We start from the raw sequence: 19,042 nt of genomic DNA, 5'->3' as shown, positions 1-19,042 counted from the left end.
TTGAAGTTTAGTGTGTCGGCAGAAAATAAAAGGATTGTGACGTCACATTTTAGACTTTGAGGTCGATTATCTCGAAGACGGTTAGATATATCGAAATGCCGTTTTCAGATTTGGATTCAGAAGACAAAGCTACACGAGAATACGTCGGTAAATCAGCTCTAAGTGTAAAAGCTTTCGTTGAAAATCTTTGGAGTAGTTTTTATCATTACTGTTTTTTTCGAATTGGTTTGTAAATAACATAGCAATATAAATATTAAAATGATAGTATTATATGTTTGTTGCTGTATAACAATAGGACTTTTTATAACCTTTGCATCCAGATATGTTCCTACAACGAGAGAAAAAAATTCTTGACATAAAGAAACTTTATTAATATTTAAGAAAGATCGACTTGGCATATTGCCTAAGAAATATATCTTTGTATGTAAGATATAATTTTCTAAAATATTTCAAATAAATTCTACTATAGCCAAAGAAATATATTTTAAACATGATTGAACTATCACTTTCTGGCAAACTTCAAACCCATTTATCAGAAAGAAATTCCACTTGATGTTAATTAATTTTATTAGTCATAAAAATATATTTTCTACACATTAGAAAACTATTCTTTCTGAGTAATAATATTTCTTAGTAAGGAATATTATTATTTTACTATTAATAATTAATTTATTTAATGTTAAGAAATATATTTCGCAGAGATAAACGTATATTTAGAGTTAAGTTAATATTTCTTGAAAATAAAGGGATATTACATACGGCGAAATAAATCATTGTGTTAAGGTAAAATCATTATTTATTAATAAAACAAGATATAAAACGTTATTATTACATGCAAATATTTTCTCCACTCTTAAACCGCTGGCTTCTACACAACAACAAAAGGATGGAGAGGCAAATCCAACTTCCTCAAATTTTCCTTCTTTTGTTAATAGCACTTTGTATATCAGCAATTCACTAAAACAAAATCGTTATGTAGAAAGAGTAAACTTACTTTAATAAAATTTTTTTACAAAGATATAGATATTTATTTTGACAAATTTAGGAAATACAAAAAAAAAACAAATACACGGCCCCACATAAGAACTATTAATACTAATAATAATCAATCATATTTAGTTCAAACATGGCATTATTTAAGCTACAAATTTTTGTTTATTTTTTCTTTTTGTTAATGAAATATTAATTATTTATCTGTATAATATTAAGTCACACAATAAATATTGATTGGCTAAAATAAGAAGGAAAATACAACCAATGTAAAACATTGAAGCAGACATAATAATATGTAATGTTCTTAATTTTTATAATCTAAAAGAAACAGCATACCTAATAATTAAGGAATTTTATTACGGGAAAGTATTATTAGTTTACATTTAAGTCATTTAATACATATTAACTAATTCACGGTTTTCGGCAATAACATTTCTTAACCATAAACATATATTTCTTTTAGACCAACTGATTTCTTTATCTCAAATAAATTAACAGAAAAAATCCTCAGCGTTGCACCAGCCATGTTTGATATAGCGTTGTATTGTATATTTTTATAGAAGATGATACATTCAAGAAACCTATTATAGTTAATACATAAGTATACACATTTTTAAAAAGGTACTTACATGTATGAAGTTCCACCATTTCTGGAAGGCCCCGCAGTTGGTTAATAACTCCTTTCTTAATATTGTTCTGAAGCTATATATTACGAGTATATATCATTCTGTCCCAGCTTTAAATTGTGGCATATTTCCCAGTTATATAATAATAAGCTCCTTTATTGCAGAGTCGTCCATCATTATACGTAAAAAGCATATAAAGATACTATTATGTTTCTTTTTTAACCATTCGGATACGCAACAATATTATTATTACATGTTAAATTACTCAATTTACTTTTATTTAATACCTATATATTATGTACGTACCTTCAAAATGTCCGTTAATTTTTAAAGTACACCAATAAATCCAACATCCATCTATATGAACATGAACATTATCACGCCATCTTGACAAACACTGACGACTAAATCATAAATAGTTAATCTGCGCAATTCTTTTGTGGAAGAAAATCTCTTTGCAAGTAACTTTTCGGCATTTATGACAAAGTTTTTATTTTATAACCACAGTTACTACAGAGGGTATTTCTGAAGAATTATTTCTTGTGGTTTAAAATATTTATTTGATTGCAAGAAAATTTCTTGTTCACAAATATAAATATGGATTAACTTAACACTATATTTCTTATACTGCAAAATATTTGTAGTTTTCAATTTAAGAAATAAAAACTTTAGGATAAGAAAATTAAATGTAACCATTAATGCATTTCTTAGTATTGAAGAAATTATCTGTAAGAAATTATTGAGTTGTGTTTAAAAAACTCGTTTCTTTATATGTGAACCGGTATGTTTAAGTTAATAGGATATGTTAACTTTTAAGAAATATTGCTCAAAGAAATCGGTGTTTTAGGAGAAAAGAAATTGTTCTCTCGGTGTAACATTCTCCCATACAGTGGGTAGAGAGTATCTATATACATTACATATATGTATATTTCGTTGTTTTTCTGTTTTCCTTTTAATTCATTACATATGTTATTTAATTTATAAAAATAAACAAACGTGAAAAATGGCTGATAAATTTTTTTACCCGGCACGTTTTTACAATTATATATAGGACCTATTGAACCTACCCCATTGAATAGCGAGCAATGATACTTACTCTTATACCGACGAACTGTTCGTGTAGAATGACCCAAGAAAGAAGATATACGAAAGAAACATTCGTCGCGAAGAGTGCCATGACGTCAGTCGCCAGAAGTATCCTTAAGGACATTATGTACATGTAGTTCGTTCCGACCCACAGAATACAGAAGAGGCTGCAGCGTGTCATGAATCGCACTGAAAAGAAAACAAAACAAAAAGTGTTAGACAGTGCAAGATAAAAATTCGTTTAGTTGTGTACTTTAGAAAATAATCATTACAGTGGAACTTGGTTATAACGTCATTGAAGGGTCCATTAAAAAAATGACGCTATATCAGAGTGACGTTATAAGAGAGGTATAGAAAAATAAAATTTTGACGAGGGAAAATATTATTACAGCATTATTGCTCTATTAGGTACATTAGATATATTATTTTTTAATGAATCTACATCACCACGAGCTCACTTCCCAATTTTTTTAACATTTTCTCCGTCCTCTGAAAGGCTTCTAAAATTATATCCTTGTTTTCTAGGATTGAGCCAAGATGACACTCGAATTAACAAGTCCAAATTGCCAACATACATCAGTAATTTTTCGACCACTTTCAAATAATGTTCTTATAACACGCACTGTATCTTTAATGGGCAAAACCTTCCTTTTAGTACTACAACTTGCCATATTAAAAAATAAAAAGCTAATTACTAAATTAAAATCTGAAACAGAAAAATTTGACTGTTAGGACGGTACTCACAAATGAGAAATCATAGAACTGTTAAGGTCACATAACTGTACACAGAAGGGATGATTTAACTTTCTCACATTCTTGAAAGGAGCAATGTCGCAAAGCCGGAAACGCATTGAACTTTATTTTTCATAAAATAAAAATATGACAACCTACGGTAAAATTTTATGACGCTATAGACGAGTGTTACTTTATATTAAGCCGCTAAAACCGGGTTTTTAATAATGTTATTGAATAGTTTTTGGCCGGACCTATTAAAAATTGACGTTACAACCGAGATGACGTAACTACCGAGGCCGTAATATCCAAGTTCCACTGTATTTTAAGGAGGAATATGGTTTGAAAATTTTAAAATTTTCGATTTTTTTATTATTTTAAATAAAAGTCCATAATTTCAAAAATATTCTGTGAAAATTTCAGATTGATCGGAGCAAATTTACCAGAGATACAGCATGTTAAATATTAGGACAGTTTGTATATTAGTGCACCCTACGTTACCTACATCTGAACCTTAAGTTTGTGCGTCACAGTGTTGCCATACTTTTTTGTTTATTTGTTTCATATTTTCAATCAATGTTAAATGTACCTACCTATAAGAGTAATAGAATAATTTTATAAGAATTTTTTAAGATTTATTATTATCTACAGGGTGTTTCATTGGGAAACCGAAATACTTTAATGGTGAATAGAGATCACCGAGCCGGTTCTAGATATAGTAATTTTTTGCCCTACCGACTTTTATAACCGAGTTACAGGGTGTTTTATCGATTTTGCCCATTTCTTTCCTAAGCCATATCTTTAGAACCACCTTGTATCTTTTTTTGATATTTCGTACACATATGTCTCATTCAAAACCCAAACGACCGACATACTAACCATAAGAAAAATCCAGGTCCGGATTAACAAAAAATTGTAAAGCAATTTTGACCTTAAAACAACACCCTGTATATTGAAATTTTGAAAATCTGTTTGCATATTTGAAAAGAGCACAACAAAGTAAGTTTAATGGTTCGCTTCAATTTTTCGGCCAGATAATTTTATGACTTTCATTTTGAAATTATATTAAATTTTTTAAGAACTTTGACATTAAAACCTAGAACCGGCTAGGTGACCTCTATTCACCATTAAAGTATTTCCGTTTCCCAATGAAACACCCTGTATAAGAATAATTTATTATAATCATCCATCTGTTTATCTACTTTTTTAAAACAATTTAAATTATCTTTGATTTAAAAACATTTAAACAGTTTATCTTCATTGATCTTTTTTATTTATCAGTTGATCCTCTTTTTTATAACAATTTTAATTAAGAGGCTACAGTAGCGATCAACAGGTAGCCACAAACGCGTTCCAAGATTGCGGCTCTAATTTTTAATATTTTGTCGAGATATTTGGCACACATATTCGTAATATAATAAAGAATGGCGGTACAGAGCCCAATTTCAGAAATATGTTAGTACGTGGAAATTACTCTATAACTAAATAAAATATTGAAAAAAAGAGCCTGTACCGCTATTAAGAAGAAAAAAAAAACTTTCTTCAAATAAACTTTTTTATCCCATGCTTAGATTTTGTGTAATCTTGGAACTACAAAAATTTTTCATTTCTAACAAGAAATCAAACATATTATAACTAAATAACTAATTAGGCAACATAGAGAAATTATCACTGTCATTTTGATAAACCTGAGTCAGATTTTCTCTAATCTGTTCTGTCATCTTTATCGATATCTGTTCAGTGCAGTAGTGTGTTAATTTAAGAATTCGTTATTGTTGTTTCATAGGAAAGTAGTGTTTATTGATAGTTAATTTATTATATATTTGTTGTTGTATAAGTTGTTGGCCTCTTTGAAATAATAGATTGTTGTTAATTGTGAGCATTAGTTATATGTAGGTAGGTAAGTATATTTTACGTAAAAATATTTCGAATTTTAATGCGAGTATATAAGGTTTTAGGAGGATTTTTTATTCTAAAAATATTATCAATAGTTTAACAAAATGGAAAAAGTAAATCAAACGAAAAATAAAGTGAAACCTTCCAAGAAAAAGTCCATTAAAACCGTACCAAAATTATGCGAAAATCGAAATGTGTTTCGCTTCACAACAAAAAATGATTATTTATTATTGTTTTATTATTAGTTATTTCATGCAAATGCCTTTCTAAATATCTATCTTAACATAAAATTTTCACCCATTTTGGTTTATTTTTATAAATATCTATTTATTAATAATAAAATGGTTTTCTATTACTTCCATTTAGCGCGACTATGATATTGTCAAAATATTAATCTTAGATAATGTCAAAGATTACCACTGTTGCCAAAGTTTATGATACTATCTCCCGAAGTTATATTTTGTTGCTACCTGTTGATCGCTACTGTTTACTCTTAACTTTGATTTAAAATGTTTAATTTTTTGTATTGGTGTTTCAAAACTAGTTTTTAATTTATTGTAATCATTCATCTGTTTGATTTATCTATTTATCTACTTTTTTATTTTTTTTTTTGAGTGAATTTGATGGCCTTGGCCGAGCCAATTAGCCAGACATTTTGTTATTTTAAAAACAAACAAATTTGATTTTTCAATCAGAGGAATTTTTTCTGTATTTCTAACTCTAAATACATAACAAACTAACATTATTATCTACAATTATTATCTAAATAATACTCTGTTTTGGTTGTTCATTTTTTTTTTGTAAATTTTTTTTTTGTATTTTTTTTTGCATTTTTTTTTATATTGTTAATTTGTTTTTTTTTATTAATTTTTTTATTGTTATTTTTTATAAATTGTTTTTTTTTACTACGCTAAGACGTAAACCCGATTCATCCTCGCGGAGGTTTACATCTTCTTAGTTTTTTTTTTGCATTTTTTATTTTTTTTGTTTTTTTTTGCATATTTTATTTTTTTTTTTTTGTTTTTTTTTTCTTTTCTTTTTCTCTTTTTTTTTGTTCTTTTCTTTTTTCAATTATAATATACAATAATACTTAAATCTACAGGATTTAAAACAAAATAACAACAAAACAAACATGTTTGTTTTGTTTTAACAAACATGCCTGCTTTGTTTTAACAAAATTTCTTAAATACAGGGTAAATTTTATTGCTACAATCTATATTTACAATTTTTGATATGTTCGTAAATTGTTTTTAATATATTAATCTCTTCAGAAAAAATCAAATTGTTCAGGTAGACGGGAAGTGGAATTTTTAATATATTAAGATTATCATAAAATTTGTTTATATTTACTGATTGATGTGAACATTCGAGGAGAATATGTAGTAGATTACCTTCTTTTCCACACTCACAGTTAGGTGACTCTGTGAGACCCAGACTGTACATATGAAGGGGGGTAAGAGCATGATTACATCTCAATCTATTTATAACTCTTATGAAATGGCGATTTGATACAGAATGAAACCATCTTTTAATGGGAATTTCAGGTCGCATTTGTTTGTAATTACTACCAGTTCTCGTGTTTCGATAATACCTTTGCCAATTTTCTTTTTGGTGTCGTCTACTAATAATATCAATATCCGAAATGGGTAGTAAGTTCATGGGAAGTTCTTAGCCTATTTCTAGGGCGGATTTGGCTAGCCTGTCTACTATTTCGTTACCCCTAATGCCTGCGTGTCCCTTTATCCATGATATAATGATGTTTTTTCCTAAATTTGCAATTTTATTATAAAGAGTCATAATTTCCAGTTCTATATGATTGAGTTGTTGGTACTTATGTACGTTAGTTAGTCTATCAACGACACTCTTACTGTCTGTAAATATTATGCAGCTATAGGGTTCGTTACTAAATATGTGTCTTAAAGCAAAAAGTATCGCTATCATTTCAGCGGTGTATATCGATGATTCACAAGGCAATTTGAATAATTTTTTAAATCCACTTTGAATATTGATTATTGCACATCCTACTTTGTTTTGTACTTTGGATCCATCTGTATAGTAAAACTGATAATGTGGCCATTTATGAAGTATAAATGATTGAAAAACGGCTGGATTTAAATTAATATCCATAAAAAAAGTATTAATTTGTTTTGAGAAAATTTCTTCTAATACATGGGAATACATAGGTGAAACTTGATTTTCATAAGTATAGAAAGTACTTCGGTATTGAGATATTTTCAAGTAACTATCTACAAGAAGGGGACATTTTTTCTTTGTCCAATATTTATGAGTTAGATCTAAAATTGATAACTTATGTATATCCTGCAGATAGTTTGTATTTTTTCCTATAGCTCTAGTAATAAATTTATCACTTAAAAACTGTCGTCGAAATTCCAGGGGTGGTTCTATCGCCTCAACTTCCATTATATTAACGGGTGTAGACTTCAAATATCCAAGACAAAGTCGAAGACATTTATTTTTTTGTATTTCTATCATCATCATCATTCTCTTTGCCTTATCCCTATGCGGGGTCGGCTTCCCTAATTGCATTTCTCCACACAATTCTGTCTTGGGTCATATCAATGTTAATCCCCTTTACCAACATGTCCTGCCTTATCGCCTCCCCCCAGGTCTTCTTTGGTCTTCCTCTCCTACTCCTTCCAGGAATCTGCACTTCAGCTATTCTTCGTATTGGGTGATTAACGTCTCGACGTTGAACATGACCGAACCATCTTAACCTATGCTCTCTCATTTTGGCATCAATTGGTGCCACACCTAGACTTCCCCTAATATACTCATTTCTAATTTTATCCTTCTTTGTCACTCCATTCATCCATCTAAGCATTCTCATTTCCGCCACATGCATTCGTTGTTCCTCTTTCTTTTTCACTGCCCAACATTCAGTTCCGTACATCATAGCCGGTCTTATGGCTGTTTTATAGAATTTTCCCTTCAGCTTCATTGGAATTTTTTTGTCACACAACACACCACTCGCTTCTTTCCACTTCATCCATCCAGCCCTAATTCTACTGCATGCATCTCCATCTATTTCTCCATTACTCTGTAATACCGATCCTAGGTACTTAAAACTATTGCTTTTCACAATCATTTCACCATCCAAAGATACCATTTTATTTGTAGTAGCTCCATCTTTAAATGAACATTCCAAATACTCTGTTTTTGTCCTACTAAGTTTTAAACCTTTTTCCTCCAGAGCTTGTCTCCACTGTTCCAGTTTTTGTTCTAAGTCTCTTTCACTATTTCCTACTAACACGACATCATCAGCATACATTAAGCACCATGGAATGTTACCCTGTAGTTTCGCTGTTATCTGGTCCAAAACTAATGAGAATAAATACGGACTAAGCACAGAGCCTTGGTGCAATCCTACTTTCACATGAAATTTATCAGTCTCTCCCACACCTGTCCTAACACTAGTCGTTACTCTATTTATTTTTTTGTATTTCTAATTTATTCAAATGTGTGTTTGCAGCAGTTCCATACAGATGACAACTGTAATCGAAAATAGGACGAATCATAGTACGGTAAAATAAAAGTGCTATATTTGGATCGGCACCCCAATTAGTTCTACAAAAGGCTCGTAGAATATTCATTGCATTTTCAGACTTTTTTATGATATGATGCATGTGATCCTTCCATAGAAGTTTTCTATCCAAATAAGTACCGAGATATTTTATACAATTTTTAATAGGATATTGAATTTGACCTACTGCCAAATGACCTTGTGGAATTTGACGATTTCTGGAGAAAATGCAAATTTCTGTTTTAGATTCTGATATTGCTAAACCAATATTTTGATAGTGATTAAGAACAGCCTTAATTGAGACATTAAAATTATTTTTACATATATCCAATGATTTGTGGGATGTGTAAACTACTACATCATCAGCATATTGAATAATCTTTGTTGTGCTATTAATACAATTTTCTAAATCAATATTATATAAAATATATAACATTGGACTTAATATGCTACCCTGTGGTAGTCCTATATTTGTAAGACGTGGAGTGGAGATGGAATTGTTGATTTTTAAAACCGTCCATCTATTAGTGTACAGTGTCCTCAGAAATCTAGCTAAGTTGATGGGAAAACCAATGTCTACTAGTTTTTTATACATAATGTCCAAATTAACGGTATCGAATGCAGAAGAGACATCTAGAAAAGCAGCCATAGTATACGCATTATCAGTAAAGTTTATTAGTATAGATGAGACTAAGGAAGTTATCGCATCTTGAGTTGATTTTGATTTTCGAAATCCATATTGAGATTTTGGGAAAATATCTTCTTGCTCTAACCAGTGTTCAATTCTATTTTTTATTAATCTTTCTAACGTCTTTAGGAAGCAAGAAGCTAGGGATATTGGTCTATATGAACTATAAGAATTTTCTGGTTTTCCAGGTTTTTTAATAGGTATTAGAATATATTCCTTCCAACTCTCTGGAATTTGTGACGTGTCATTCCAAATTTCATTAAAAATATGTAATAATGATATTTTATATTGAAGTGGTATATGGTATATCATGGAATATGAAATATTGTCTTTACCTGGAGCACTGCTATTTTGTTGACTAAGTACTCGATCTAACTCCCACAATTTAAATGGTTGTTCTAAGCCAAACTTATCCCTTGAAACTGTTTCGCTGTATTCTGGAAAATATTGGGAAGGTACCCACTGAGGAGATATTTTATTATGAAATTCATCTAGCCAGCTTGAATTTGGATTTATTGGAAACTTGTTGGACTGTTTGCGGTTTTTAAAGGCGTTTACTTTCTTCCATACTTCACTGATTTTTGTTTTGGAGTTAAGGCTTTCGCAGTACTCTATCCAATTCTGTTTTTTCTTTTGCTTGAAGAGTTTTTTTGCGACAGCATCAAGTCTCTTAAATTCAAATAAATTATTCCTTGTAGGGTTTTGTTTATATTTTCCGTATGCAATTTTACGGTTATCAGCAGCAGTTTTACAACTTTCGCACCACCATTGGTTTGAGATTTGTCTCTTATGTATGACGTTAGATGAAAACTTCGGTATTGCTAAATTGGCTGCTTTATTGATGTTTGCTATTAACTGTTGATAATTACCGGGAGAATTTTCAGCTTCTAGTACAGAGGTGTATAAGTCCCAATCGGCCTTGTTAAGATTCCAGATCTTATGAAAGTTTTCAGTTGGAGATGAAGTTGTATTATCTGTTTCCATGTTTATGATAATCGGAAGATGATTGGATCCATGAGGATCTTGTAAGACACTCCACGTTAAAAAATTTGAAAGATCTTGAGTACAAAATGTTAAGTCAATAGCAGATGGACTGTTACTAGTTGCTAATGTGGGCGACCCATCATTCAGACATATCAAATTACAATGATCAATACTTTCTAAAAGTTTTTTACCATAATTGTCTTCAATTTCACAGCCCCATGCGATACTGTGGGCATTAAAATCGCCACCAATAATAAAAGGCTTAGGAATATCTGTAAAGAATTCCAACCATTGTCTTTCAGATATCTGGGTTTTTGGTTCAATGTATACTGAGACAATAGTAATAGGATTTTTGTTTCGAAAAATTTGAACTGAAATACATTTATGAGTAAAAGGATGTCTATTTTTAAGATTTATTTCTTCACATCTTATGTTTGATTTTAATAAAATGGCAGTTTCACCATACCCGTCTGCACGATCTGATCTAAAGCAATTATAACCTTTAAAATTATAATAGTATTTTGATTTAAACCAGGTTTCTGAGAGTAATGCTATGGAAATTTGATTTTGATATAGCAGATATTCTAAATTTACTTTACTAGCTACTGCTGAACGACAATTCCATTGCAGCATATTCATATTTGTGATGTCTGCGAATTTGAAGACAAGGGTTGGTTTACATGATTACTAATTAATTGAACTATTTCTGACTCTGATACATTAAAATTGTTTGTTTGTTTTATTTTATTTATAATATTGAGAACTACTTCTAAAACTAAACTTATTGTTGAATTTAATTCCTCTGATTGTGATTTTACTCCAACTGAGTTTTTTAAATAATGTTGACTATTAAAAATTCCTCCCGAGACAAAAGATGAGTTTGGTTGAGAAAGAATTTCTTGTCTTGAAATTTCAATGGGATTAGGGCTAATTGGCCTGTGCCTTTTGTTTGGGCTTGAAGATGTAGGAGAAGAAAACATGTAATTAGTAAAATTATTTTTATACGATTTGGGTTGTAAATTCTGGGTCTGCGAGAATTGTGGTTGAGAAGAATGAGACTGTATTATGCTAGATGGGGTAAGTCCAGATTGAATCCATTGGGGATAATTTGTCGAGGAAATTACACTATTTTCCATGGCAGAGGTATTAAGAGCGACTATGTTGGCGTATGTATTTTTTGGGACCTGTTTATTTGCATCAAAGAAATTAACATTGGAAGAGCTCATGGTTTCCTTCACAATTTTTTGCCTTTTAAATTCTGGACAAGAAGATAAATTAGTTGTAAGGTGATTTCCTTGACAGCTAAAGCAACGTGGTAGGTAGTCAGTACTAGTACAATCTTTTGTGGTGTGGGATTCCTGACATTTACTACATCTCGGTCTACTTCTACACTGACTACCTAGGTGGCCGAAACGGAGGCAGTTATAACATAATAGTACCTTTTGTTTGTAGGGTTCTACTTCCTTAATAACCTTATTAATAGAAATATATTTTGGCAAAATTTGGGATTTAAAAGTAACAATGCAAGACTTAGTAGCAACATATTCTATTGACTTACCTTCATCTGTAATTTTTTCTACTTTACGGTTTATTCTTTTGACGTTAGAAACTTCAAAATTGCAATGTTGATCAAATGGTTTTATTTTACCTTTTATATACTCATCCGAAAAGTCTTGTTCAATATCTCTAATGACGCCCTGTCTATGGAGAATAAATTTTGGAATGTACAATACAAAGTTATTTTTAACAAAAATGTTATCGTTTTTATGAGTTATTAGAAAATTCGCTGATTTATAATCTTTTAACTTGATTCTAATCCTATTCCGACCTATAGAATCAATACTAATAATTTTGTTATCTATTTGCGGGAAGTTAGAGAGAATTATATCTCCAATTTTGAGAGCATTTAATTTGCCTTTGAATTCAGTTGTATTATTTTCAACATAAATATGGTATGGCCCTAAATCAGTACTTACATACACAAATTCCTCTCTTTCTTTTGACATAATATTGTCGATTTTATCATTTGTTGACGAATTTTGATTAATTAATAAATTATTATCAGTACTTACCGGATTATTTTCATTACAAATGTTATTTTTATTAAAGGTTGTCACCTGTCCGACTGGATAAATATCCATACTTACATCTTTAATTAAACTTATCTTTTTTTGAGGTATATCTGGGGGTATAGGGTCAGGGGGTTTCCCCCCGACTTGCAGGTCCATTTAATTGGTTTTGAACACTCTATCCAAACTTCCTTATATACCACCAAATTTGAACAACTATTTTAAGACACAATTTTAACCGGATATTGTTTAATTTGGTTTTACTCTTGCCGATAAACACGTCTGAATCGTTGGTGAACTACAGTAGAACTTAAATGAAAAAAAAAAAACGCTAAAAACTAATATTTTCTTCGGAGAAATTTAAAATATTGGTTTTCACTTTTTGATACTTTTTTATAACAATTTAAATTATCTTTGATTTAAAAGATTTATACAGTTTATCTTCATTGATATTTTTTATTTATCAGTTGATCTTCATTTTTATAGCAATTATAAGGTAGCTTTGATTTAAAATGCCTCTTTTGAGCTTTTTGTATTAAAAAACTTCACTTAATTGGTGTTTTCAAAACTATTTTATAATGAAACTTTATATAATGTGATAGTATGAAAAAATAGAGGATATAGCAACGGTGTTACATGTCAAGCTCGGATCCAATGCCACGTAAATATTAGGGTGCACTAATATACAAGCTGTCCGAATATTCCTACCTACTACTCGCTTTTTAGCAGCTTGGCGCCAGCAGCGTAGTGAGAAATGTTCAACAGCTGATCTCCTTCTCTTTTGTAAATTACTCCGCCATTCAAAAACATATTCCGGTGTGCACACTTGACGATTTGACAGACAAATAAGACATTGAGAATAAATATTGTCAAAAATTTAAACGCGTTTTTCTCAAAACTACATTTCTCAAAGGCGGTGGACATTGTAACTCTAAAAATTACTTGACACCGATCTACCTGAAATTTTGCACATATTTTTTCTAGGTACTTCCTGAGGCAACACTGTCAAGATATTTTTTGTTTTATGCAAATTTTTTGTTTAAAAATAATAAATATGTTAATTTTCACCCTTTAAAAATTTCGTTATTTTGAGTTCTGAGTGATACCAAAAACTCAATAATCGGTAAAACTAAAAAAATTCGACAGCATTACCTCAAAACAGTGCCAGTTTAACCTAACTTCGGGCCCTGGGCGCCGACTATTTAGGGGCCCCTTAATTGCTATTCGTTGTCAGTTTTTTAACAAGAAAACACATGCATTTATTGTAAAATCCATCATTTTTTTTAACCAAACAAGAATAATAGCAAACGTAAAAAATATTCCAAAAAATACATTTAAAAATACAAAAAAAAACAGAAATTTACACAAAACAACACATGACGAACAAAAAAATATATTCTAAAAAATACATACTTATGACAAAAATTAGATCACATTTTTTCTTAACTAGGCATTAGCAAACTGTCATATAATACTATCACAATTCAGTTGCTCCAGGTCTTCATTTTCTATAATACAATAATGATATGCATCTAGATTTTCTTGACCCTAATTTGGCGTTAAATATATTATTATTCTTTTTAAAGCCGAAAAAGACCGCTTGCCTGACGCATCAGAAGCTGGTATCGTGAAATGAACTTGCAGTAAAGGTAAAATATTGGGAATTGTCGCCTTTACAATCTCTACATCCTGGATGACACCAAATTTTATAAATGTTTACTTAACTTTTGGCATAATGTTATAGAATGAGTAATTTCATTATGCAAGTTCTCTTTAGTTTCATCAACATCTTTTTTATATTTCACACATAAAGTATTCATTGACGTCTTGACTGCTTCTTTATCTAGTGTAGAAAAAACATGTAACAGCTGATGTAACATCTTTGTAGCATTTAATTCTCTTTAAATGTTAATTTCCCCAAAAAAGACAAAATGCATGGTTATAACAGCAAATCCAATAAGATGTAAATTGGAGCTAAAGGGTCAGATAATAGAACAACTGATGGAGTTTAAGTATCTAGGCACAACACTACCTAGCTACGAAAGGCTCGAAAAAGAACTGGAAGATCAAGTGAATAGAGCAAACAGAACCGGAGGTTGCCCGAATGACACAATATGGAGAAATAAACGTATCGGAAAAGAAATGAAAGGCAGAAATTACAAAACAGTCATCAGACCAATAATGACATATGAGGCAGAAACACGACCCGACACAGAGAGGACAAAAAGATTGCTCGAAACAGCCGAGATGAAAACTCTCCGAAAAATCGATGGTAAGATTCTATGGGACAGAGCTAGAAGTACAGATATACGACGGAGATGCAAGGTGGACAACATTAATAACTGGGTAAGAAACAGAAAAATGGAATGGAATGACCACATAAGCCGAATGACAAGAAATAAAATAGTAAGGACAGCGAGAGACTGTTCCCCAATAGGAAGACAATCAGTGGGAAGACCACGAAAACGATGGAACGACAACTACTAGAGGCACATTAAAAAAACAGGCAGCCATGTCTATACAAAAAGAAAAAGAGGAACTCTCTTTAAAAGATCTTGAATCTTGAGTAATATTGTGGCCTATAACTGGCCTTTAATTGTTTCACTTTCACCTGCTTCATCAAAAAATGTTTTTCCCTTCTTTGTTCTTTGAAGGTCAGTTGTATAGAATATGTTTGAGATATCGTCGTCTTCGTAAAAAATATTTTTGGCTTCTATTCAATTTCGCTTAACATATTTCTTACTTCTCCAACAAATCTCAAAATAGGTGTCATTAATTCTACTCCAATTGACACAAGTCCACAGTTTTTTCACGTTCACGTTTTGCTTGTTACATTAACTCGTTCCAAAGTTTTTGTCCAAATCACTGTCAATGGAGCTATCTCCAAGGTACCCATTTTATTCTGTAATGTCTTGGCTTCATTTTAATTGCTAATTTTTCGTCTTTGTTATTGCTTAACTGGATAACATAGGTTTGATGGATCCCTAGTTTTTAACTAAAGCATTTACAGCGTCAAAAGTTTCTACAAGTTTTGATTTAATTACTTCCAAGAACTCATTGCAAATTTGGTGAGACACATAGCTAACTAAACCATTTCATTTATTCGCATTCCGTTGTAAATGTTCATCTAAGAAGTAGTCAAATTTAGCCTAATATACAATTTCCTTTATGACGACTCGTTAAATCGTCATTGGATCAACGGAAAGCTAGTCCTTGAGAAGCAAGTAATTTAGCAGTGACAACAACTATTCTTAGGACGTTTATCCAATAGTCAGCTTCGCGTTCTACTTGCTCTTTCCAGGCAACGTCTATAAATCCAATTATTGATGATCTTGTTATTAATGTAACCATAGAGTTCAGATGAAATTTACTTTCTTCGTGATATTTGAGAAAACTATTCAAATGTTTCCAGGGGGTCCATCTAAAATCAGTTAAACTATTTTTTCAATTGAAAATAATTTGCACGGGTAACAATAAACAGCTTTAGCACTTGCGTCGTATATTAGCCAATCTCTCTTTTCCTTGCCTCCATTGAGTTTTCCTCTATAAAAGTTGTTTCCATTTAATCTTCTACAATAAGCTTTGTCTCCATCTTAATACATTTTTTTACAATTTTCTAAGGAATCACTGTTTGGTTTAAAAGTTCATAGTTTTTATAAAGTCATCAGCCTTAAAATCAGATCATTTCGAAATCGCAGGTATTTCGTCGTCATTTTTTCTATTTTGGAAAATATGTAGATTATTTAGCGGAATTTACTTTTTTATTAATAAAAAGAAAGGGCCTTACGGGCCCCTCCGGGGCCCGGGCCCCTGGGCACCCGTTCCAAGCGCCCAGTGCATAAACCGGCACTGCCTCAAAAACTCATAAGCTAATAAAATGTAAATGTATACCATTTTTGCAATGCGAAGGCAAAACAATTTTATTTTTCACTTAGAACAGGGAGCGCAGTCCAGCACTCCGAATCGACGATTTTCGATTCTTATTTGAATCTCATCGGAGAGAGCGCAGATTTGTTCTCCATATCCAGGGCACAGATTAACCCAACACAGATGCGAAAGCTATGCTATGATGCCGGTACAAAAATTGGTAACCTTGAAACTAAGGAGCACAGTTGTTGTGCCGGTGTTTGCACCAATACAATTGATAACTTACAAAATAGTTCATTTGGTCTATAATACTTACTTTTACACCTGATTTGATGTTTACTATATTTACACTAAAAATTAAGACAAACAAAACTTAACAAAACATTGGTCATTTAATAAATTTATGTGTTAAACGAAAAAGGAAATAAAAATACAATAGGTAATTTGGGAATTCTAGGTACATATGTCCTTAACAAAACAAGAGAAAGTTAACTAATTGTTAGAAAAATGACAATCGTTAAAGATTTATATATAAATGGTCATTTATTAAATTTCTGTGTATATTGAAAAATAATAAAAAGTTGCTTGGAAGTGAACACGATATAAATATAATAGGGTAATTTGGGAATTCTAGGTAGGTACAAAACAAGAGAAAGTAAACTAGCTACAAAACAAAACAAAACAAAGTTTTTCCTTAATAAAACAAGAGAAAGTAAACTAGGTATTAGAAAAGTGACAGTCGTTTGGTGACAGTAATTTGTGAATTCCAGGTATGACCTTCCAGAAAAAAACCAGATAAAGTGTTGTTAATATAATAATTTTCAAGTTCCAGGTTATTTAATTATATAATCAAATTTACTTATATAAACAACGTTTAGTTGGTAAATAAAGATTTTTTTTCAAAAAGTGATAAGTTTTGGGTCCAAAAAAGTATAATGAGCGAATTGTTTGTATTCCTAAGAATATCTTCTGGCCTTTGGGACTTTTTTCTGCAACAGTGCCTGAGTTTTTACAATTTCGGCCAATGATTTATTAAGAAATTTGTCACATAATTTTTTAAACTGCTCTCTCTTGTTTTGTACCGTTTTGTTTTTACATATTTTTCTATTCAAAAGTTTTCTTTTTAAAAACCTGATTTTATATTTCAGTTTAGATTCACGTGGCAAGTTATACATAAAATATGCTAGTGTTTGTAATAATACTAAAGGTGATAACTGGGAAACATCTTTTGTAATTCTTGTAGTAATGTGTCCATCTTTTTTTTTTTATTGGGGCTGATAGAAACTTGTTTAGAGGATATTAACTGTAAATTTTCCGCCGCAGGCGTTATTCTATTATCTGAAAAATCATATCTTTTTATTATTGAAATTATTGATATTTACCTAATTTTTTACCTGACAATATTTGAACTTTTTTCTGCGGCTCCTCAGACGTATTCGCGCAGATATATTTAGATTCGGTAAAAATTGACGGAAAATCATTGTCATACAAGAGTTTTCGTCGTGAAGATGTGCATAAAAATTTATTTTCAAAATACTTTTCGCAAATTCTGTATCTAGTTAAATCCTCCTCTAACAAATCTTGTCTTTTAGTAGCTTTTAACCATAGCTCACTCCTGTAACATAAGATGTTTTTTAATAAAAATTTAATGTCTTGTTAATATCTCTTTTATTTTTTAAGATTATTTTGACTATCTTCAATAACAGGGCGTTATTCATTCTTACTAGTAACTAAAATTTACTGTTTTCAAGACAGGATTTTTTTCAGACTTATCAAAATATTTCTTGAAAAAATACTATTGGAACTATTTCTAACACACATAGCTTGAGTAACCATTTTATGTGTGTTTCGAGATTAATATAATTAATATGATATAAGTAATATGCCGCTTAATCAGTATTTAGAAAGTAAATCAATTTATTAATGACACTACATACCTTATTTTATCCTTTGGCAATCTAAAAAATGATATTCCTTGACCCGTCTTAGATGAACACCCTTCACAAATACACGTATATCCAACCATTTTTAAAAATATAACAAAACTATTTAAACACACTTGATAAATAGAAAAAATTCCCTATAATCAGCCCGTCAATTTAACACTACAATAAGCGCATGTACTGTCGAGGTTATTCAGGAACTGACAATAAGCTTAAGCCTACATACTAAGCGAGATACTAAGCGACTACCCTTTTGGTAACTCAAAGTAGGAGGAGTTTACCAAAACTCGGTACCAGAGTTATCGCCAGGGTTTCGCATCTGTGTTGGGTTAATCTGTGTCCAGGGGAAAACTCTCGGTGCTAGTCAGTTATGATATGGAGAACAAGCCTGCGCTCTCTCCGATGAGATTCCAATAAGAATCGAAAATCGCGATTCAGAGAGCTGGATTGCACTCCGTATTTTAATTGTAAAGTAAGATTGTTTTGCCTTCGCATTGCAACTGAATAATAAAAATGGTACACATTTTTATTTTATATTCGTATTACTCCTATAGAGTAACTAGGTCCATTTTTCGTTGGAACTTTACCAAGCTACAGACGGGGGTTGTGAATTGCAT

The 19,042-nt window shown here is 30.9% G+C and overlaps 1 protein-coding gene across 2 annotated transcripts in view; it reads right to left on the bottom strand.

The window, feature by feature from the left end:
- The window catches only part of LOC114331966 (putative thiamine transporter SLC35F3), a 222,876-nt gene that overhangs the window by 117,564 nt on the left and 86,270 nt on the right, over window positions 1-19,042 (bottom strand). For both annotated transcript variants that reach the window (XM_050653295.1, XM_050653296.1), the window contains exon 5: window positions 2,716-2,894. In XM_050653295.1, the coding sequence (XP_050509252.1) occupies window positions 2,716-2,894 (179 nt within the window). The remainder of the gene's footprint in view (window positions 1-2,715; window positions 2,895-19,042) is intronic.

Source organism: Diabrotica virgifera, chromosome 6 (genome assembly GCF_917563875.1).
Source record: "Diabrotica virgifera virgifera chromosome 6, PGI_DIABVI_V3a".
In the NCBI taxonomy this organism is placed as follows: Eukaryota; Metazoa; Arthropoda; class Insecta; order Coleoptera; family Chrysomelidae; genus Diabrotica; species Diabrotica virgifera.
This window is presented reverse-complemented; position numbering and strand designations above follow the sequence as displayed.